The sequence below is a fragment of the Dipteris shenzhenensis genome, chromosome 18, assembly GCF_047967505.1.
Source record: "Dipteris shenzhenensis isolate YYH24624 ecotype China chromosome 18, Dip_SZ_1.0, whole genome shotgun sequence".
Lineage (NCBI taxonomy): Eukaryota > Viridiplantae > Streptophyta > Polypodiopsida > Gleicheniales > Dipteridaceae > Dipteris > Dipteris shenzhenensis.
Genome location: NC_141613.1, coordinates 32,434,355 through 32,459,302, shown reverse-complemented (window position 1 = coordinate 32,459,302; position 24,948 = coordinate 32,434,355). Strand labels below are relative to the sequence as shown.

Below are 24,948 nucleotides of genomic sequence, written 5' to 3'. Positions count from 1 at the left end.
AAGATTACTCCTGTGGAGTCGAGATAGCCCAACAAGCGACAGAGCCACCAGCCTTCTCCTCGATCATTAGGAGTCCCTTCTCCCCTATGGTCTGGAGTCCCTTCTCCCCGATCATTAGCACTCCCTTCTCCACTGCAATGGTTTGGAGTCCCTTCCCTTCTCCTCTGCGATCAGAAATCCCTTCTACCTAGCAGAGTCGCCACTGTACTCCCATGCGGTTGGAAGTCCCTTCTCCAAAGACGAGTGCCCAGTGTACTAGCTCATCACGACAAGGAAATAGGTGTAGTAGCAGGGAGAGCTCTGGGGTATGCATGGCACAATGCTTTGGGGGGGGTAATGGTGGGGGTGAGGATGATTCAGATGATGCAGATGTGCCAATCTTCTATGACATCACTCATAGAGGAGGCATCTTGATGGATGCACGAGGGAAGGACATCATGGCCTTCATGCACTCTGTAATTGCTAACAACTACAAAGATTGCTTTATTCGATGCAAAGAGCATCCAAAAAGGTTGGCTGATGAGATCATCAATGCTGTACGCTCTAGGTATCCCAATGCCCCCAATGTTGAGTTCATAGAGAAATGAGCAAAGTCAAAGATTGTTGTTATACTTGCTAATAAAAGGTCTTTGATTAAGAGACAGGCACTAGTCGAGATTGCCAGGAGAGAGGGAGGTCAACCACCAAGGGACCAGCCCCACATTGCTCATAAGCATGAGTGGAAGAAAGCAATGAAGGCAGCGAAGGCCAGTAGACCCTAGCCTTCAGCACATGGAGGCATGAAGGATCCAAATGGAGCAATATGGAAACTTGCATTTTGGAGCAGGGGGTGTTGAATCATGGGAGGCCCAATTTGTAAGCATCGATCTCAAATTATATTGTATTTATGTGGTTTATTAGGAGGTTATCTCTTTGTACTAACCCCTTCGCAAATTGTGTCATCTTGCAGCTTGATATCGTGGGCAAGTACCCTACTCTTGCCAAGATAGCCTACCATCATGGACATCACAGAGCACATATATGGCACTTCTATGATGAGGGGTGGATTGTACTGTGAGGAGTAGTATATTCAGGCTACTAGAGTGCCCATCAAGTATTTAAAAGTACTTAAATAATGTCAATATTATAAATAAAGATTTGATTTTGCATACATTGATACATGTTGTCCCTCGTTTATAGGACCCTAGGGATATTCAAAGGAAGAAGGTGAGGATACTGAGGAGGAAGAAGGCGATGAAGAAGGCAACGAAGAAGACGATGAAGAAGGGAGCGAGGATGCAGATGACTTTGATTAGTCGTAGAAATACTGCTAGAATCAGTGCTAACTACTCTTATTTATACTTGAAGCTACAGGTGGCTTGGCTTCATGCTATATGTATATACAAGCACTTTTTGGGCTATGAATTAATATATACTCCTTTTATTTTGTTGGCATTCAATTTCCTTGTGCAATGTTCTATCAATGAATGCCTTGTGAACTAAACATTTTGTAGTTGTAATGTTTTATTTGGAATTGTAATCATCGGTTATAGACGTGCATGGAATCGTGCTAATTAAAATGCCAACCGTGCTTATTAAAATGCGGTTGGTTGTAAGAATTGAATTGCACATTGTGGAATTGGGATTCATGCAGCCACACAACATACATAGCATTCTGTTCAACCGCACAAAATTTTGCTTTTTTTAAAAAAAAATCTGCAAAGCATCTATAAGCGTGTCTTTCTATTTTTTTAAAATTTCTACAGAGCATCTAGAGGCACGTCTGTCTATTATATAGATGTGTCTATAGATGCACTAATAGACACGTAAATAGATGAGCCTATAAGTTTTTAAAAAAATTAAGGAAACGTGTCTGTGTGCGCATCTATGGATGCATTGTGGTGTTGTGTTCCAAGAAGAATCAGGTCTCACCTTTGGTTTTTAAGAAGAGAATAGCAATGTTTGAATGAATGGAAGTGATAACAAAATGGGAGAGAAAAGGAACAAAGAGAGCTTGGATGGAAGTTTTCTCTGAAAGATTTTTACAAGTATAAGAAAAACGTGAGCAAAGAGGAGGGAAAATGACTAATCAAGAGTAGAATGGAGATAGTTAGAAATAAGGTACTAGAAGATGGAAGGAATGCATTTTCAGAGTGTATGGAGAAGGTGAAACATTTTGGAAGAGAGAGAACAATGAGATAGTTTATTTGAAACTCAAACTTTAGTTCAACTAGAAAGAAAACGTGAGCATGGTTTTAGTTGGGGGCTAGTTGGAAAGAAAACATGAGCATGGTTTTAGTTGGGGGCTAGTTTGGATGGGAGGAAAACAAGGAGGCCTACCATGGGCAATATTTTAATGTGAAGCACTAATTGCATTTTTTGGGGTGTTTTGGGAAAAAATGGAATTTCCTTTAGAATTGGGGAGCCTCTATTACAAAGAAGTCCACATGGCATAATCTCCTTAATGTATTCCATATTCCTTTATCTAGGCCTCTAATATTTTAATAATTCTCTAACGGACCCCTTTGAGTCCAAATTGTTTATAATGCTTCATCTCTATTCCTCTCTTCTTCTTTCTTCCATCTCTCTCTCTCTCTCTCTTCTATTTGATCTCTTCTCTTTAGGAAAGAGTAAAGGTTTAGGGGAAGCATAGGAGTGTTTTCCCTTCTCTTTTGATCTCTTTTCCCTTCAACCCCTCTCTTTTATTGGTTGCCCACTCATTTGCTCTCCTTTCCCTTCTATTTTACTCTCTTTTCTCTTCAGCGATTCCCCTCTCTCCCCTCCTTTTTCCTTGTGTTTTTTGCCTCTCCATAATCTCTATGTTTACAAATACGAGTAGAATCATATGCGATGAGTGATTCATTTTTTGCATTCTTGGTTTGTAATGTTTTGTCTATGCCCCTACAGGCTACTTGTTGTTTTCCACTAGATTAATGGACTGCCCAAATCCCCAACAGTCTTCAATGAACCTCAACCCTCTCCCTTACATTGCTACCATATGGCATGTGGACACCCGCTATCCCATGTCGTAATGAAAATTAAAGACGATGAACATTGGATTAAGTTTAATGTGAAAGTGCGTGCACATGATTGGGAATGAGAGAGATCTTCATTAGAGGAGCATTTCTTGCAAGGGACAAGAACCAACTTGAGGAGCCTCAGGAAGGTTTGGAGAAATTGGTTCATATTCTATATCAATTAATTCTATCACTTGAAGGACATAATGGATTGTGTTTATATCTTTTTGGACCTTGATTACATCATCCAAGAAGAATACCAATACATAGAACAAGATGTGCAAGATGAGTCACTCGAGATGAAGTCACGAGTGACTCTTCTAGCCCTCCTGTACCCAGCTCCATCGATCACTCGCAAACAAACAAATTGCCAGGAACATCACAAAATCCGGCCACCAAACCATTTCATCTCTGCCACATGAGTTCTCTTGCAATTCGACATTGAGTACGGTAACGCAACTATTGCGACAAATCTCTTGCTGCAGTTTGCTGCCAGAACTATGGCATAAGCACCTACACAAGTTACAACTGCACAAAACACCATATATTACCCGCTGACGAACGCTGCTGTCACAGCCATCGGCATCCTCACAACATGCCCCTTGTTCCCGATCCAGACCAACGACCCAAACGTGAAACCCTGATTCGTTCGGGTTGCCTTCAGTGTCACCACAAAGCTCGTCGATTCTCTCTTGCCCAACGTGAAGAATTCGGGCTGGACGTGTATCTCCACTCCTTCGGGAGAATGCACTTGCACGTTGTATGTCTCACGCCTCCCGCTCACATTGGTCACTTGCCTCTTTACCTGACGTGAGCCGATCAAATTACCCACTGTAATAGACGGGAGGTTGAGATCCGAGCTGCGGTCGCCAAGCTTATTCTGGCAAGTGGCTCCGGTGGCCTCTTGGACTGTACTTTGGTCTGCGCCTGGAACGGTACACAGAAAGTTTACGTAGTCTTGAAAGCCTGCATGCAAACACGACATAACGGCATTCAAGTCAATTCCTACCAGCTTAAACAATTCAAGTATTCAAATCGATCCAAGACAATACACGTCTTCTGCTTAAACAACCACCTTAAACCTGACGGTGTTCAAATCCATACAAACCTTTGCTACCATGCCATATGCCGCTTAAACGTCACACTTTGATTCGATTTGTTATCTAGGCATGGTTATGACAGGCAGTAACTGTAGCTTACCAACGTCAAAGATAAGGCCGGGGTCCATTGCTGCAGTAGCATTCACAAATCCGCTGCCACAATCAAATGGAGACGCCCATCCAACGGGAAGAGAGACATTGCTGGAAGGTTGTTGCGCAGCAATAAAGCTGTTCTTGTTGTCCACTAGGGATGTTGTAGTCAGTATAGCAGATCGGATCGCCGAGTTGCTCCATCTGGGGTGTTTGTGCTTTAATACGGCTGCTATTCCGGCTATATGAGGAGCAGCCATGCTCGTGCCGGACACTATTGCAAACCGTTCCCCTGAAACAACCACCAAAATTGTAATCAACAGATCTAGCTTCAGCTCTCGCTGAGTCGTTCATATTCCCTTGAAGTTTTATTTCTATTTAACAAACATAAGACCCTTGCTTCACATCTGTTTCACCTTTAAAACCGCTAATGTCAATACCATCTGGCGTCCATGCACCCCAAATTTGGCTTCCCGGCGCTAGTACGTCTGGCTTCAGAACATCTGATTGCATGGAAGTGGCGGTGTTGGCATACACAGGACCTCTTGATGAGTAATAGGCGACTACTGGAGCTTCCGAGTTAAACGTAGGAGTGCGTGAATCTTTAATCAAAGCATATGCTCCGAATTTCGTGACCTTCTGGTACGCATCCCTAACCGTATTTCTGTTGTAGTAATCCAAGATAATCTGATAACAGCACAATTTTTCCATTACGTAAACATTAATTCCTAGGTGTAGATAAGCATATACAGGAAATAACAAGAGTCTTGACTCTTGACGTGCAATTAGAAGCTTGCTTCTGAATGGGCATTGGGTTTCACTTCTCTGGACTAAACCAGCTCTTACCAGTGATGAATCTGCATCGGTGATAAATGTTGCTGCTATGGGATACGGAATGGGATCCATAACAACGGCCTTCTGCTGAGAAGAGTCGGCGTCAGGAGAAACAACCAGTAGGCCTACAGCACTCAGATTTTGCGCGGTGGCAATAGCCTGTTGAAGCTGTGTTCCAACACCTCCGGTAAACAGTTGCATGAAGTTGCAGATGAGGATCTTTCCTTCCACAAGAGTTCGGTTGAAGGGTTGAGTATCAGGACAATATGAATAGTAATCTGGGTCAATTGCGCCACTGGTTTGAACGAATGCATCTTTGGAATAAATGAGGGGGAAGAGATTTGTTTCTGGTGTGCCACCTACAGGAGGAAGCGGGGAAGAATGCATCCAAGTTAGAGTGACTGGGGGATTGATAATGCGATAAAACGTTGCGTTTTACGATGCAATGTTGAGTTGCTGATCCCGGATACTGTCTTGATTACGGAAATGAAGGCGTGAAATGAAAAGGCGATTACTCCGTCCTGATTACAAAAATGGAGGCATAAAATGAAAATGGAGGCGTGAAATGAAAATGCGAGACTCGAGAGTGAGTGTGCGAACCTGAAAGACCGCTTCCGATAAACTCTTGCGTGTTTCCAAGAACAACAGGGTTGGAGTAGGAGCGATCAGTGGTGGATGCAGAGACAGACAGTAACCAAGGACCAAAGGAGTTCATGGTCATGGGTGCAGGACCATTGTTTCCAGCTGCATGCACGACTAGCACTCCCGCTTTCACAGCAAACAGCAGGGCTATATCGAATGTGCTCAAAAACGGGACTCCCGATGCGCTGCTTGTCGATCCAAGAGAGAGGCTCAGCACGTTTACCCCGTCTTGTATTGCCTGCATGCCAATTATCAGACGTACTAATCAGCTACAGGCTAACATTCCACATACATTGATCGTTGTCAATCACATCGTTGCTGCTTTGAGAGGTCAAAATTTTACCTGATCAACTCCCGCAAGCACATCCGACAGGTAGCCTCCGTCTCTGTAAATCACCTTGTAGACTGCAAGCCTGCGTTAAATGTGTTGAAGGACAAACGAATCAAGGTATGAAGGATGATTGAAGCCATCTGGCGTAACATTTTGAAGATTGTTGCTAGAATAAGAAAAGATTTTACCGAGCTCTCGGGGCCATGCCGCTTGCCAAGCCATAGTCGAATCCGGAAACCACCACTGGAACTCCATGATTTCCTACCGCAGTCGAGCTTGTATGCCTGGAAACACAACTCCACGGTTCAGCAAGTATAGGAGGCTCGTTTGCTCATGTAATGATCAAGCGTCAATTCGTGATTACTGGAGCGATCAGAAATTGGGTATTTCTTGTCAAAATGCTGTTCGAGATGCTGCTATCAAAATTACTACGAGAAAGATTGATGTATCGATTAGCTTACGTTCCATGTCCATCTCCATCCAGAGGCGAGTCGAAATCGTAAGAAGCATTGAAGGCATTGGCGGCCATGATGCCGTTGGAGAAGTGGCGAGCAGCAACAATTTTGCCATTACAGGATCCTTTTGGAAAGGTGCTGGAAATCTCACATTTTCCACGCCACGTCCTGGGGTGTTTGAAGGTGTCGCCGGAAAAACTTGGGTGAGTTGGGTCGATTCCTGTGTCCAGCACTCCCACCACTACTCCCTCACCCGCGTGCTCCGGCCCTCCGCTGGCTTTCCATGCGCCTCCCGGGAGACCTAAGAAGTCCGGCGTATATGTCGTGGCTTTTCGAAAGACCATGTCTTCCTCTACCCTCAACACGCTCGGATGCTGCTTTAAAACGTCAACCTGCTCACCCACGACGTTCCAGATGAACAGAGAATTAGATTGATCAACAACACTGAATTTCGAGAAAGCTTCGAGTATTGTGATCGTTCGAATCCTTATCCCACCTAGCTCCTTCGAGTTTCTGCACTATCAGCTCAAGAAATTGAAGTTCGAGCTCCCTGCGCCCTAAATTCTTTACGCTTAAGTTTCTTCAACATGAGTGCACGCAATAATGTACTATGAGATTCTAAATCATGCATCCTTTTAGTGATTTTTCCAGAGAATGAGAGCGGAAGCCGAGTTACCTGCGTTGGGTCGGTCAGCTTGACAGCAAATCCGTTGAGTGGAACTGTGTAGCTATAGAGCTTCTCATAGCTGCCTGCTTGGATCGATTCTTCGAGAACAGTATCGTGTAACCTCGTCAAGAAAGAGGAATACGACCGGCTCGTGCGGCTGTCAATTCAAAGGCAGGCATAAGCAGATGAACGAAAATTTAAGCGACTAGTCATGCTAGATGCATCAATTGTGCTGATCTCTTTTCTGAACAGCCGGCTTTTTTGGTCTGAAAATCTCCACGACAGGAGCATTGCCCCACAATTTTCGTAGGTGCTTCGTCGAGAATCGCTTGACAAGCACCGACGAATTCTGGACAGAAGGATCGGCCCACGATTTTTGTCGAGAATTACGTGACATCTGACGGTCTGACCGTCAAAACTCCGACTCTCCGTGGTGCAACGAGTCCATGGATTTCTGGTTTATGGGCAATTTAAAGGATTCGGCAGCATTCATCTCAAAACAAAGTACGAATTACATTGGAATTTGTTGCATCAGAACTTGAAATCGAGTGAGAGTAGGGCAAAGTCTGGAGACCTGGATAGGTCAATTTTGCCGTTGGAGTTGAGAGCGTCAGGATGGCCAATCAGAGGCGCACCGCCAACTTGAATCACATATACACCACCACCACCACCATTCTTACTGCTACCACCACCGGACATCTCACCACTGATGAGATCAACATTCGCACAAATACAAGCTACAAGCAAAACCACCGCCAGAATCGCTCGGTTTCGAAGGTCCCTAGCTACTCCATTCACTGTCAACACATCACTCGCCGCTCTGGCTTCGCCAATCATCACTATCGCCATCGGTTCAGGAGTCAGGACAGTACCGCAGCGATGTATTCCAACCTTCCCCAGATTTTTATAACGGTTCTTGTTCGGTGTTCCTCGACAACAGCTCAGCACCGAGCTAGTCGGGTGATGTGTCGGGCGCCCGATTCGCTGAGGTGCGTCACGGTGGACTCAAGGTCTGATCGATCAACATGTGAGCAGATTCATAACCGACCAACAACCGCCGATTTCGTTGCGAGTGTGCTCCAAATATTCTGGTTTTGTAAGACCAAAGACTGGGCTTTGTGCCTGGAAACTGGCAGTTATCGACCGGAGGATAGTCGGGAAATCAGGGTGGGCTGGCAACTTGAAGTGTCTTGGAACCCTTTCTAGATGACATTTAGTAGGCCGTTACTGCATCCCTTTTCACGTTGAACTCCCTCAACTCCATTGTCAAATTTGCCTCACAAGCTCACCTCCTACTTCTCTAATATGAGGTCCTCACGTTAGAATATCGATAGGAGGCGAGCTCCTTAGGTGCTCACATGGACTTCGTGGAAGCCCCGTGGTATGACACCTACCTACTACGAGGGTGGTGGCCCGCGTACAAATCCTTCTATTTGTAGCTCAGGCCCAAGGGATGTTCCCCTCGATAGGACCACAAAGGGCAGGTCATTGAGTGTATAAATTCAAAAGGAAAAAAAGGAAACATGAGATCCTCAGTTATTCTTCCACAATGGCCTTACCTACATTTCATTACAAACATAGACCTCTTCCCTCCATATTCATCCACAGCCTTGGACGATGGCAAGAAGCAAAGGCTCTTCTTGTGGGAGAAAGTAGCAGAGCAAGCGAAGGATTTTCACAAGCATGTACCCAACTTAGGAAGCACTTTCCTAACTTAACAGGCCAGAATGTGGCTAGCAATGTGTGATAGGAGGCTTCATTTTATGAGTTTTCAGTGTTTTCATTGTGTAATGTATGCTACATGTGTTTTATGTGGTCAAGGTTGTGTCTAGTTAGATTAATATTTTGTGTGTTTAGGTTTCTCTCCTAGTTTAGTTTACTATAAATATGCTGTGTGGGTTGAGTTGGGAGTTCATGCAAAAACATCTTGCTTATAAGTGGTTTAGGCTATCTTTGTGATAGAGGGGTTTCTGGAAAGCTAGTAAGGATACATAAGCTTATAATTGATTTAATCTTTAGAGGAATGCTAATAGTTTTGAGATGTTCTTTAGCACATCCTCGAGGTCTATTGGCAAGCTAGAAAGCTTGACTCCACCATTTGCACTAATCTAAGCATTGGGGTATACATCTAGAATATCTTGTCTCTTCCACTACTTCTCCAAGAAGTGTGCTTGCAAATCGCCTCCAAGAATGCCTAGTGCCTTTTCAACCATGCTTTTAGTGATGTTAATCTTCTGACCTTGACAGACTATTTGTCCTTGCTTCACAACAACACAAAGCAACTATAGACGTATTTTATAGATGCACAAAATAGCGGACATGTCTATAGGCACTACTAGAATAGCGAAAATACGGGTGCGTTTAATAGCACGTCTACTAGCGCGTCTACTAGTGCGTTCCACGCAAAAATATCGTCCATATGACCATAATGCACTGTACTTTTTGTACTGCAAAAGAGCATCATTAAAACAATGAAGATGCATCTATTTTATAGCATATATTGTCACAAATAATTACTTAATTACGTCAAGAGGTAAGAAACTTACATGCATCATACATCCAGATGATAACTCTAGCTCGCGCCCATTTATTGTCCCTCCATTGCGTTCGGCTTTACGTAGAGCCAGTTGTAGCCAATCAAGTGACATGTGAGTAGGGAGAAGAGCCAGATCCCGTGGATATTGTTGCGATCGCCTGTACATTACTCTAAATCTCGTCCTTGCATTTATTCTTTCTGCTCTGGCCGCTTCATATCTCTCAATCCACTTTTGCATCTCCTTGTTATTGAGGATACAAAACTTATTGAATTTCTCCATTTGCTCTTCACTCATCTTTCTTTCAATCCCTTTTCCTTAGGGAACCTTGAAAATGATGCGATCATCATCCTTGTTATGCTAAGCTTATGGCATATCGGGATCCGTGGATGCAAGAAACTCCGTGATATATACTAATGACTCTTGCACAAGCCATCCCTCTGCCATGCTTGCTTTTGGTCTTGCTCTTTGTCTTACAAATCCCTTCAAGGTTTTCATAAACTGCTTGAGAAAAAACATCCACCGACTATGAACGGTACCTGCAATGGCCACGTCATCAACTAGGTGCACAAGCAAGTGCACTTGAGTTGTCATAATGCTCGAGGGAAAGTGCTTCTCAAGCAAGCATACGACTTCAATGGGTTCCACCCTAGCCTTCTCGATGCTTGATAGAAGTCCTTCGAAAATTCAGTCACAAGTTGAGGGGGTCATAAATTTGTAATTACTTTGGATACAAATGAAGGAAAAGGGACAAGTTTGCATCTAAAAGGTTCACCTCTCTACACAACTGGACATCCACATCCATATATCCCACCGTCAGATCAGCTCCAAAATTTGCAAGGGTCTTATAATAATTGGTTTTAATCTCCTCGCAAAGTATCAAGTGGATTAGATGCCATATGTGCCACCGGGAAACAAGAATGCACGTATTCGCATGTGGATGCTACATGATATGAAGGAAAAACGTACAACGGACACCAACATCCTTATATCCGACCGTTGGATCATCACCAAACTTTGCAAGGGTCTTAAAACAAGTGGTTTTAATGTCCTTGTAAAGTGTAAGTTGCATCGGATGCCAAATGTGACATCAGGGAACAAGAATGCCCATATTTGCATGTGGATGCTATGTATGTGAAGGAAAAATGCACAACAGACATTTGCATCTGTATATCCCACCGTCGGATCAGCACCAAACTTTGCAAGGGTCTTAAAACAAGTTGTGTTAATGTCTTTGCAGAGTGTCAGGTGGATCGGATGCTGTATGTGCCACCAAGGAATAAGAATGTCCATATTCGCATGTGAATGCTACGCGATATGAAGGAAAAATGTGCAGCGAACACTGGCATCCATATATCCCGCCATGAGATCAGCACCAAACTCTACAAGGGTCTTAAGACAAATTTTTATAATGTCCTTACAAAGTGTAAGTGTGACATCGGGGAGCAAGAATGCCCGTATTTGCATGTGGATGCTATGTACGTGAAGGAAAAATGCGCAACAGACACCAAACTTTTCAAGGGTCTTAAAACAAGTTTTTTCAATCTCCTTGAAAAGTTTAAGGTGCATCGAATGCCGAATGTGACACTTGGGAACAAGAATGCCCATATTTGCATGTGGATGCTATGTATGCAAAGGAAAAATGCACAACAAACATCCGCATCCGTATATCCCACCATTGGATCAGCACAAAACTCTGCAAAGCTCTTTAAAAATTTGGTTTTAATGTCCTTGCAAAGTATTAGGTCGATTAGATGCCATACATGTGCCGCCGCGGAACAAGAATGCACATATTCGCACATGGATGCTACGCAATATGAAGGAAAAATGTGCAACGGACACTGACATCCGCATATCCCACCGTCAGATTAGCACCAAACTTTGCAAGGAACAAGTTTTTTTAATGTCCTTGCAAAGTTTAAGGTGCATTGGATTCTAGATGTGATAGCGGGGAGAAGAATGCCCATATTTGCATGTGGATGCTATGTATATGAAGGAAACATGCGCAACAGACACCGACATCTGTATACCACCCTATTGGATCAACACCAAACTTTTTAAGGGTCTTAAAACAAGTTTTTTTAACATCCTTGTAAAGTGTAAGGTGCATCGGATGCTGGATGTGACACCGGGGGACAAGAATGCCCATATTTGCATGTGGATGCTACGTATGTGAAGGAAAAATGCACAACGGACATCCACATCCATATATCCCATCAGCAGATCAGCACCAAACGTTGCAAGTGTCTTAAGACAATTGGTATTAATGTCCTTGCAAAGTATTAGGTGGATCGGATGCTGTCTGTGCCACTGGGGAACAAGAATGCACATATTCGCACATGGATGCTACGCATTATGAAGGAAAAATGTGCAACGGACATCGACATCCGTATATCCCACCATTAGCACCAAAATTTGCAAGGGTCTTAAAACAAGTTTTAATTTCCTTGCAAAGTGTAAGGTGCATTGGTTGCCAGATGTGACACCAGGGAAGAAGAATGCTCATATTCGCATGTGGATGCTATGTATAACGGACACCGACATCCGTATATCCCACCGTCGAATCGGCACCAAACTTTGCATGGGTCTTAAAACAAATGGTTTTAATGTCCTTGCAAAGGGTCAACTGTGTCTAGTACTGTTTATGCTCCAAGGAAGGCAATTTGCCCCATTTCACATGTGGATCATAACACCTATTTCATTAATTTTGGACTCTTGCACTGTCCAAATTCATTTTGTGAGATAATTCTGGATAAAATATTTCAAAAAAAGAGGCTCTTATAAAACAAAACATTGAGTCAAAAAGGAAGATTTAAAAAAATCAAATTAGAAAAAATGACGTGAGATGTTAAAAATAGAGTACATCACATTGTTAAAAGAGACAAAAAAGTAAGATTTTAAAAAATCAAATTAGAAAAAATGGCGTGACATGTTATGAAAGCTAGAGTACATTTCAAAAAGAGCACATCACATTTGTAAAGAAGTAGATCATATTACTCAAAGCCATATGGTGTCAAAAAACACCTTAATACAGTCTCTCTTAACATCATCTTAACATCACATTTGTACAAGAAGTAGATCATATTACTCAAAGCCATATGGTGTCAAAAAACACCTTAATACAAAGCCATCTGGTGTCAAAAAACACCTTAATACACCTTAATACAAAGCCATATGGTGTCAAAAAACACCTTAATACAGTCTCTCTTATCTAAGTCTAGAAGATCTCATCATTGGTCTCTCTTATCTTCTCAACAACCCAATCCTTCACTGCCTCCACAGCTGTATCCTCAACATAATTACATGTGAAGAAGAAGTTTAAGCAATCACAAATTGTTTCTTTATAATTTCTCTGAGAGGCTCTTATTGTTCTCTCAGCATCCGCATCAAATCGCCCATGACGAGAGCTGCGATAACGCAGGTTACTTAAGAAGTCTAATAGATCTTGTCGTGCTTTTATCATACGTCTTAGAAGTCTTTCACTGTCTGCTATCTTGAGAGTCTCCTCCCTCTCTGCGTGCCTTTGTGCAGCAAATTCCTCTCTCTCCATGTGTGTCAAAGGAGAACCTTGTTGAATTCTGGCCTCTCTCTGTGCTCCTTGGTCAGCAATCCATTCTTTGAGATTGTTAATTCCGAACTCCACGTCTTCGACAATGCCAAGGACATCCATGGGTGGGGAGATGATAAAGAAAGGGAGATGGACTACGATGCAAGAAAGAAGAGAGTGTCTGCGGAAGAACTAGGATAGAAGAATACTTGGTTATCAAGATGGATGAAAGAAGACTCTGAGAGTGTTTGCGGAAGGACTAGGATAGAAGAATACAAGTTAATGAGAAGCACTAGGATGCAAGAAAGAAGAGAGTGTCTGCGGAAGAACTAGGATAGAAGAATACTTGGTTATCAGGATGGATGAAAGAAGACTCTGAGAGTGTTTGCGGAAGGACTAGGATAGAAGAATACAAGAAGAATACAAGTTAATGAGAAGCACTAGGATGGATGAAAGAAGAGAGTGTTTGTGGAAGAACTAGGATAGAAGAATACTTGGTTATCAGGATGGATGAAAGAAGACTCTGAGAGTGTTTGCGGAAGGACTAGGATAGAAGAATACAAGTTACTCAGAAGGACTAGGATGTAAGAAATAAGAGAGTGTTTGTGGAAGGACTAGGATGGAAGAATACAAGTGCACTAAGGCACGATGTGTTCACTACGATAAGGATAAGGGTTGGAATAAAGTGAGTGGCACGATGTGTTCACTATGATAAGGGTTGGAATAAAGCGAGTGGAGATTGAATGCTCTACTTTAAGTGAGTGGAGATGATAAGGATAAGGGTTGGAATAAAGTGAGAGAAGCATTGCGAATGCTCTACTTTAAGTGAGTGGAGACTGTCCAACTGAATAAAATTCTCATCACACAAGGATTTATTTCCAAATAATCACATCATCACACATTCATATCATAAAATTGTGTGCATGAAGAAATATATTACAAATATTACATCATCACATATTCATATCAAAATTCTCATCACACAAGGATTTATTTCCAAATAATCACATCATCACACATTCATATCATAAAATTGTGTGCATGAAATAAATATATTACAAATATTACATCATCACATATTCATATCAAAATTCTCATCACACAAGGATTTATTTCCAAATAATCACATCATCACACATTCATATCATAAAATTGTGTGCATAAAGAAATTATATAAATATCATGATTATGCCACTTAAGTAATAAGTCACAAATTGGTGTATAATCAACAAAAACTACAAACACAACATCATACATGCATCACAACTCTTGTGATGCTTCTAGTGGAGACTCTGGCAACTCTTCGGATGCTTCCAATGGAGGCTGTGGTGCTGTAGATGTACACTCGGTCTCTACTTCTTCTGTAGTATGTAGTGCTTTCGGAGTAGACTCAGTATCCTCTTCCTTAAATGCAAGCGGAGGCGGTGGCAACTCTTCTGATGCTTCCAGTGGAGGCTGTGGTGCTGTAGGTGTACATTGGGTCTCTACTTCTTCTGTAGTATGCAGTGCTTTCATAGTAGACTCAGTCTCCTCTTCCTTAAAGGGAAGCTCTGGTATTGCTTCAGTTGCACATTGTATTCTAATGGCAGCAATTAGGTCTCGAATGATTTCAGCCCTAAACAATTGTATATCCTCCTCTGAATATTTGAGCTCCAAAGAGTCTTCCGATGAGATCTGTGGCTTAAGTGAGAAAATTTCTTTGAAAATCAACATGCAGTTGTAGGCAACTCTCCACCCACAACTATGCCCATCTTCCTGCTCTACTACTAAATGCTTTTGGAAGTCTACCGAGTCTTTGTACTGTCCTGTTTCTCTGATAGCAGATACCAACTTCTCAATCGACCTGCTCATCGTGACATATTAAAAAAACTTAGTGTATCTATCACATAAGGTACATAATATAGAAGTAACAACAGATTAATAGAATACTTACGTTTGCACTGAGCCATGAAAGCCTGCAATCGAGTTAACAAAACAACAATAGTTGTCTTCAAGGTTCCAAACCACCAGACTCCAATGTTCCCTACACGAATAATTAAGAACCATTATTATTTAACACAATGTTGCCAGTATAATATGAAAATAAAGGTTGCCATGATACTTACATCTCATGATATGCCATAAATAGGACTCGCACGCCATGTAAATGTAAAGGCTGTAATAATTTACAAACATCGGCTATTGTCTTTCTGCTATCGCTAAGTATAGGAGAAAGGAGGGAATCCAACATATACGCACGATTTTGTACGACTCTACCAAATCGTGAGATAACTATACTGCACCAACAAATAAATGAATATTAGCTTATTAGATTTAATCAAAATAAATGAATATTAGCTTATTAGCTTATTAGATTAAATCAAAATATTGAATTATCAAGTAGAGAAAAAGTTTGTATCAAACCTGAGAATGGCCATCATAACGTTGTTATTGACCTCATTTGAAGCTCTAGAGAGAATTGAAATCTCTTCTCCCGCAAATTCAAGATACTGAGGTCTATGTTGAATCATAACCCTAACATTAAAAGAGCTTCCCAATTCTTTTAATGAAGCCATGTTTGTAGAGTTGAGGTCATCTATCCTCTTTGACTCTTTGATGGCATTCATTTCGCAATCAATGATTGCTCGAATGGTACATGTTATAAATGCATAGAGATGCAAATCCGTATATGTTGATAGTGTGGTGTCATTTTGCATCTCAAAAATTTGACCAAGTACCAAAAAGCAATTGTAGCCTACCCTCCATCCACAATTATAGATGTGGCTATTATCTTGATGTGATACCTGACATGTTATATACTCTATTTGTTGTGCCAAGTCACATTGCCGCATTACTATGTCGATAGCATCTACTAATTTTCGAGCTGATCTACATATCAAAACATATAACAACAGTGAATATGTGCATTGCATATCAATCTACATGTCAAGAAGTGACAACAAGTGTAGTCTATACTTACTCTAACACATTGCCATGGACGGATGTCATTGAGTTTGCAAAGAAGCACTTCTTCGCAAGGATGTCCACGACTACCAGACTCCAATGTGAGCTGCATTATCAATAAAGAATAATTACTGTGTTTGAGACAATTCTAGCAACGCAATAGAAAAAACAAGTAGGGTTTGATGCTTACTTCTCATAATATGCTGTAAAAATAACTCGTGCGTCATTCATAGGAATGTGCTTCAACCACTTGCAAACATTCTCTATGGTTTCTTCTTTGTTGCTAAGCACTTTCGAAATACGAGGATCGAGCATATATGAAACGCTTTGTATATTTTGCGGAAAATTTGCTATAACATTACTATATTAAAAAAAAAAGTATTAGCTTCTTGGGTTTAATCAAAATAAGCAAAGTATAAAGCCAAGGAAAAGGCTGCATCAAACCTGAGGATGGTTGTAATGACTTTGACATTAACCTCATTCTTAGGATTCAAGAGGATTGAAATCTCTTCTTCACCAAATTCAAAAAAATGAGGTTGTTGTCGAATTAACAACATAGCAGTGAATGAACTTCCAATCTGCTCCAATAGATTCATATTTTTATGACTCATCTTATTGAGGGAGTAGTCTACATCGTATTCTTCTTCACTTGCTATGTCCTCCACATCCTCCTTCTGCCATAAAAATATAAAAAAGTTATGCGATGTACACATCCCAAATAAAGGCTTAAACAAGCAGATAAGGTTTCATACATGCTTTCATTAGTGTAAGTCTCTCCTCTGCTTGGAGCAAAAATTTAAAAAGGTTTCATACACGCTTTCATTAGAGTGAGTCTCTCCTTCTCTTGGATGAAAAATTTAAAAAGTTATGAGATTTACACATCCCAAATAAAAATAATGGTTTAAATAATCATAGAAGTATAAAGATAGCATGCTTTCATTAGACAAGTTATGAGATTTACACATCCCAAATAAAATTAATGGTTTAAATAATCATAAAAGTATAAAGATAGCATGCTTTCATTAAACTCATTCTCTTCTCCTTTTGGAAGAAAATATAAAAAAGTTATGAGATTTATACATCCCAATTAAAGGCTGGAACAAGTATACAAGTATAAAGATAAGGTTTTATACATGCTGCAATGTAGTCATATTTTCATGTTGTTTCCCAATGGTAGTAATTAGATGCTGAATACTCTCAGCCCGAAATGCTAGCAGATCAGCTTCTGTATATGATTCCATTTTGACTGGTAACTCCAAATCAAAAATCTCTCTAAGAAACAACATGCAGTTGTAGGCAACTCTCCACCCACAACTGTGTCCATTTTTTTGCTCCACTGGCAGACGTCTTTTGAATTCTACTTGATCTTGTTGCTCCGTGGTTGTTCTGACAGCAGATACTAGCCGATATGCAGCACTGTCCAGCATGACATATGAAATATATTAATATGTCATGATCATAAGATACAAAATAAGAAAGTATCAAAAATATTAAGAGAATAATTACCTTGGGGAGTTGGCATGATAGCCTTCTATTGAATTCACAAACCATAAATGGTTGAGTTCAAGGTCCCAGAAGATCAGACTCCAATGTGAGCTACACGACCAGAATAAAAATGATTATTGTTTTACACAAACTTGCCAAAGAAATAGTAAAAATAAGGTTAGAGTTGATACTTACGCCTCATGATAAGGCATTAAGATGACTCGCACCCCATCTAAATTCAAAGGGCTTAACCAGGTACAAACATCTTCTATAGTCTTTTGAGGAGAGCTAAGAATAGAAGAAAGGAGAGCATCGAGCATGTAGACACGATGCTGCACTGTACTAGGAAGCTGAGAAATAACTACACTGCACCAAGAAATAAACAAACATTAGCTCATAGAATTGATTTGCATTCTGCACTAGGAAACTGATATATAACTGAACTGTGAATAAATAAACAAATGTTAGCTTATTGAAGTAGCAATAAATAAATAAACATTACCTGAGAATGGCCAAGATAACATTGTTATTAACCTCTTTTAAAGGATTGGAGAGGATTGAAACCTCCTCTCTACCAAAGCTTAAATACTGAGGTTCTCGTTTCAAAACGATCTTAACTTGAAATGAGCTCTCCATTTTATCTAATGCAGCTAAATTTGATTTTTCAATCAAATTTAGAGGTGGTTGCATTGTTGAAGTAGAAGGGAGTGCCTCCGTATTGACTTCATCCATTTCTTCTCCCTCTATTGCCTATAAACAAATATGAGAGATTAGATTCATTATCTTTAAATTTAAATCTTATTTAAAAAATTGTATTTAGTTGAGAAATAGAGAGTTCATACCGCTAAGTATTGTCGTAGTGGCCTTTTTTCATAACCCTACGAGCCATAATTATCAAAGAAGGCATCATCATATTTGTCTTCATCCACCAACCTCTCTGTGAATGGGTCATGTAAGTCCATCTTTTCATCATCAACAACTGGGACATTATGATCTTCAAGGTAATCATCCATGTCATCGGTGTCCTTGTGGTCCATCTCTTTTTGATAGCCTGTGGTTAGATCTGCTTGAAGCTGGAAATAGGCCATGAAATGCTTATTTTCAATAATATTGGTGGAGTTGCCTTTTCTTAGGAGATCCTCAAATAAATATCCCATCCTGCACAAGGTGACCTCCCAACCTGCCGGCAGCAAATTCTCCATCATGGTAAGCAAGAGACTCCCACTTTTTGCAGGACTTCCATAGTTGTTTTTTTGATAATGTATGGACCTGGGAATATCTTGCTCTTCTAGCATCAATCTCAAATTATTTGAATTCCCTCTTATGTTCTTTTGTAAGGAGTGATCAGGGTTGGGACTCTGCATACACAGAAAGAATGATTCAAGAGTTTGAATCGCTATGCCACATTCTCTCTTGCCTCTCTTTGCTGCATAAACACCACTATAGATCTTCAAATCTGATGAATATGCTCGCTCTAGAGTAACCTGCATGGCTTCTTTGTCTTTTTTATCAACAAATATGACAATGTTACAAATCGCCACTTTGCTAATGGTGGTATATACTATTCTATCAATGAAGTTATGGATATCATCGCTAGAAACTTCATTGATAAAGAATAGTTGTGGCTTATCCCATGCTGACTCATTCTTGAAGAAGTCATCTTCTGAGACTCCCCTGAAGTTGACAAGCTTTCCAGACTCTGCCGTAACCTCTACATTGAATTGAAAGCCTTGGTGCATATCTGTCGGCATTCTTATCTCGCTGATTAATCTTTCCACATATGCAACCACCTGTTGTGGGATCTCTTTTCTCATATAAGAGGTTACTATTTCCGACCCATCTTCATCCTTTTTAATCCACCTGTTTGCCCATAGCTTTACCTTGGGTGTTGACAAAGAAGCTATATGCTTCACCACATTATAGTCAATGTTACAATGAGTAAGTGGAATTTGTTTCTCTGACAGCAAATACTTGATGGCACTATGCACTGCATCACGCCTCACCTGTACATTGATGCATTCTTCCATGCAGTGGTCTTTGTCTTTTTTTCCAAAAAACCATTCTTTCTTTAAAATTTTTTGTGCTGCCATGGATGCATACTTATCAAGTAAGTACTTTACAGGCCTCCACATCCTTGCCGTCAACTCCTTCTTATCCATTACCTTTGACTTGCCGGAGATAAACAAAGGAGCTTCATAGGTCAGCTATCCACGCTCACAAGCAATGCACGTTTCAAGCATCTCATTGAACACTTCAACAGGACGAAATATGATAGAAGTGTAGTCGGCATATCTGTCCCTCACCACCTTGAGGCTTGTCATACTTTCTTCCCGCTCTTGGGTTTCCCTAGGCACAACTGCACTCAAAGAAGTATAAAAGTTTGTGAGTGTGTCGGCGTCTGCTTTTGTGACCTTTCGCTTCAAATCAGGATTTGGAGAACCAAATGTTGTCCATATCACCCTTGCCTTCTGTAAGACCTCTGATGTTGAGGATATCTTACGCTTTCCATGGACATAATGATTAAGTCTTTCAGACTCAATCAAATACTTAATCTCGAATGAGCTTATCTTTACAAATTGTTCTGGAGTGAGTCTTTTGCCCTCCTTTGCTTCCCTTGCGATCTGATTACAAGCATAAGCCCAATGTTGACCATCAATGGGCTGGAATCTGCAATGAAGGAGAAATTCCTTCTTGACTTCCTTTAGCATATTCTCTCCTTGTGCCTCTTCGCCTTGTTCATGTGGAATATTTTTTAGAGTGTTTTTAAAGAATTGACTGAAGATCTCCTCGAAATGTGTAGGCCCTGTAAATGTTATTTGATCCAGAAAACTATTTTTGGTTGGACAAAACATTATTGGGCGCAAGACCACATTACTTGCCACAGGTTTCTTACCATCTCTCAAAGCCTCGTATATTTGCATTGCATAGGATATATCAAGGCTTCGGCTATTAGTAAACAGAGCTGCAGCTTCCACATCTTTGGCATTCACAAACCACGTCCTTTGACCCCAGATATATCCCACATCATCATCTGTAACTGCTTCATTAAGACTCAGATTAAGATTTTTGATTGATGTGAGTTCATCTTGATCATCTTCAGCCTCGGACTCTGAGTCTTCTTCATCTTTCTCTTTTTTTGACCGTTTTTCATCCACATTATCTTTCTCTACAGTGGGACGATGTCTTTTCTTACTACTTGGAACCGTGGCTCTTGCAGTACTAGCCTTTTGCATTTCACGTCGTGGTTTGCTAGCAAGATCTTCTAGCATAACTGCAGTGGATCGACCTTGATCTTCTTCAATTTTTGCTAATTCCCGTGCACTCAAGGCTTGTTTTTCATCATCCTTAGTTACATCCACCATTTCTGGCTCTAGAAGTTTGCGCTCATGTTCTACAGGTTTGTGACAGTGTGCCTGTTCTTCTTGTCCCTGCATTGAAGTCTGAGCTTTTTGATCTCCTTCATGTGATGATTCTTGCATATGGAGAGCATATTCTGCATCCTGAAAGTATTCAAACATTATCTTTGCATGCATCCTTTTTGCCACCACACTAGGAAATTGCTCCCAAGTATATGAAAGAGTCTCCAATGCCCTTTGCAGCTCTGGAAACTTTGATGGTTGAGGAGGAGGCATCACAAAGGTCTTTGCGTCTCTCCTTGACACAATAAAATGCATACCGCCAACTTCAGGATCTGAACTCTTTGTTAAAATATCCACAAAGGTGTCTTTTCGCTGAATTATTATGCCTACTACAAGGCTTGAAGTCATATCTTTTTTGAAGAAAGTAGCATCCCATGGATCTTCAACATCATTGAACTCCCTTTTTGACATAAGTAGAAAGAGTCTCTTTTCCTTTTGATGAAGAAACCAAGCTCTTCTACCCATGTGATATCGAGTCCACCTACCAAAGCCATTGGGGCTATATTCCTTTCCTTTGAAATTCAAAGTGACATCAGAAACCCATTCTCTGATCTCAGAGTCATTTAGCATAGCCATCACATTAGCTGATTGCTCCATAATCCTACAAGAAAAGATAATGAAGAATTTAGATACATACAAGTAAAGTACAATATACAACCCTTGATACAATAAATGTGGAAAATAGCCCAAAAGGCTTTACAAGGCTTCATATGGCAATAAATGTGGGAAATAGCCTAAAAGGCTTTACAAGGCTTAAATATTTATGCAAATGTAAAAGAATTAGCCAATAAAGCTTTACAAGTAATATAAAATGTCGTCTAGTGATAAAGCTTCAATCTTCGTGAAGATTCATGTAATCTGTCCATCCATTGATATCTGAGCACTGATACCCAACTGGTGCAATCTATCCGCTAAAAACTGTTCCACTGATATCCACTTATGTAGCCCACATGATATCCACTTATGCATCCCACTGATACTCGTTAATTAGTGAATGGTCGGGATGGTCGGGTTTATTACAAGGCGCTTCATATGACAATAAATGTAAAAAATAGTATAAAAGGCTTTACAAGGATTTTTATGACAATAAATGAGCTTAAATATTTATACAAATGCAATAAAAATAACCAATAATCATCAAGCTCCAATATGTCCCATGACATGTAATCTGTCCACTGATATATGTAATCTGTCCACTGATATCTGCTCATGCAATCTGCCCACTGATAAACTTCTTGGTAAATGGTAAAAGATCTTATTTAATAGCATGTTATGAGTGTTAAACTGCATGTGAGCGAAGGGACTGACAACGATTAGGAACTAGTTAGAAAAATTTGAGCATGGCTTCGATTGGCAACTTGGAGAATTGTCTCTCCTCTAAGGCAATCTAATCTATGCTAAACTATGCTAAACCAACCGTCGAAGCGAAGAAAAGCAATAAATAATTTCTTTTTCTGTGTTCATTTTAATGTGCTGGGGTTTAAGAGGCTTAAATATGCAAAAGAAGGGGTTGTGATGTAGAGGCTAAACCTGCATGTGATATAAATGAAGAACAAGTATCTAAAGAAAAGTTAACATTTTTTAATTTAAAAGATGAATATATATAAAAACATTATCTCACCTTCAAAACAAACCATAAATTCACTCTTTTATAATTTTTTAAAAGTATAATATAAAAGATGTAAATATATAAAACTCTCTTTACTTTCTCTCTCTCTCTCTCTCTCTCTCTCTCTCTCTCTCTCTACTCCTAAATCTCTTTGTAGCCATAGTCAAGACACGTCATTCTCTCTCTTAATCTCTCTCTCTCTCTCTCTATAACTCTTAAGTATTTTTCTCTCTATCCTCATCCCACTTATTCTCTCTCTCCCTCTCCCTCCCTCTAGCAGAGAAGTTTCATTCCTCTCTCTCTCTCCCTCTCTCTCCCTCTCTCTCTTTCTCTCTCTCTCTCTCTCTCTCTCTCTCTCTCTTTCTCTCTCCCTAAGTCTCCCTCTTCTCTTCTCTCTCTCTCTCTCTCTCTCTCTTTTCCTCTCTCCTCTCCCCACGTTTCATTCTGATAAACATCTCTCTCTCTCTCTCTCTCCCTCTCTCTCTCTCCCTCTCTCTCTTTCTCTCTCTCTCCCTCTCTCTCCCTACTCTCTGTTGAGATATCAAGCTCTATCCCCGACATATCTCCTGGATGACTATCATTTATGTCACTGCCTATGTTAGTTGTACTCGTGGTGTAGTTAGACTACCACGTATGTTTTTGGTTTGGGTTCACATATGAACCACGTATTCTAGGTTTTGACATATAGGGTATTTCCCTCTTCTATTGTATTGTTGTTGTGTGCAAAAGTGAAGAAAGGCTTCACCCTCCAACCTTGTGTCCTCTCTCTTTTGTGTGTTGTGAAGAAAGCAGAACTTGAGTCTCCTATCTCTCTCCCTCATTCTTTACATGGTATCAGAGCCTTGTTCGTGGTAAGGAGCTCAAGAAAGAAAGCCAAGTTTGTGGTGTCCTGGTAAGAGGACCAGTGTTGCTTTCCTACTTCGAGTTTGGGAGCAAATCTTTGTAGGTAGCACAGCCAGAAGTGCAGGAGTGCACTGCCTCAGATTGAGAGGCCCTTCGCGGTGGTGCGGCAAGAGCGCAGTATATGCTGCGGGACAGGGCGAAGCCCTTGGTGACTTTATTTTTTGGATTTGAGGCCGTTTCGGGGCCCGTTTTGAAGGCGGAAGTTCTTCGCAGGCACTCAGAAAAAGGCCCTGTTTTTGCTGTGCGACCACCGCGCGGCTAGTCGGTGGAAAGGTGCCACAGAAATTGCATCGTGTGCCTATGTGCAGAGATATTGGGAGTTGCAGATTCATGCCTGTTGCCTGTTGATGCAAAATCGTCACGAGGAAGTGACTGTGTGGTGAAATACCACTTTCGTCAGTGTTGCAGATCTGCCCCTGTGAGGCTCTTTGCAGAAGTTTTGCTATTTGCCCTTCTGAGGCATTTGCTGTGTTTACAGGTTGCTGTTGCAATTTGTGATTTGTAAAATGTCTGAGAATCTGTCTACCATTGTCAGTTAGAAGCTTGACAAGAACAACTTCCAAGCATGGAATTTCAGGATGACAAACTTCTTTATGGGAAAGGGAGTTTGGGATTACATCAGTGGTGAAACTGCAGAACCAGTTTTGGGTGCTGCTCCCACTCCTGCTGAATTGAAGGCCTTTAAAGAATGGCATGAAAAAGCCAGAAAATGCCTCTATTGGCTGTCCGTTAGCATTTTAGATTCTATGATTGTGCATATACAGGATCTAGAGACGCCTAAGGAGGCATGGGATACATTGGTGAAGCTGTATAGCACAAATACCAAAGCACGAAAGATGCAGCTAAAGCAGGAGTTGCACAATGTGCAAAGGAAAAATCTGAATATAAATGAGTATTCCTTGAAGGTGAAAGGCCTTGCAGATTCTCTTGCCTCCATTGGAGCACCTGTTGATGATGAGGACTTAGTGTTCGTGACCTTGAATGGTCTTGGGAAAGATTATGCACAGTTTCGGACATCCATTGGAGTCCGTGAAACATTTCCTGATTTTCAGGAACTTATTGCTCTCTTGCTGAGTGAAGAGCAAAGGAATGGTGGTTCAGCCACCTCAACTTCTCAAGAGACTGCTTTCTACTCGAATACAGGTAGAGGCAGGGGTAGAGGAAGAGGCCGTTCTGGTGGCCGTGCAGGAAATCAGAACCAACAGCAACAACAGGAAAACCAGTCCTATGGAGGAGGACGTGGTAGTTCTAGAGGCAGGGGGAGCCAAAGAGGCCGTGGTTCATGGCAAAGGAACCAGCAAGTAAATAGCAGCACAGAATGCTATTATTGTGGAAAGCCTGGACACAAGGAGAATACATGCTATAAAAAACAGAATGACATCAAAAGTGGGAA

The 24,948-nt window shown here is 41.0% G+C and overlaps 1 protein-coding gene across 1 annotated transcript; it reads right to left on the bottom strand.

Annotated features, from left to right (window-relative positions):
* Positions 1–3,543: 3,543 nt before the first annotated feature.
* Positions 3,544–7,964, bottom strand: LOC147891124 (subtilisin-like protease SBT2.1). Its single transcript, XM_087389160.1, has 10 exons — positions 7,690–7,964; positions 7,125–7,272; positions 6,455–6,840; positions 6,182–6,277; positions 6,006–6,075; positions 5,621–5,900; positions 5,033–5,379; positions 4,603–4,873; positions 4,197–4,478; positions 3,544–3,962 (listed from the first exon to the last, which is right to left on the bottom strand). Exons 1-10 carry the CDS (start codon positions 7,962–7,964, stop codon positions 3,544–3,546), a joined length of 2,574 nt encoding a protein of 857 aa, XP_087245286.1.
* Between the last annotated feature and the right edge of the window lie 16,984 nt (positions 7,965–24,948).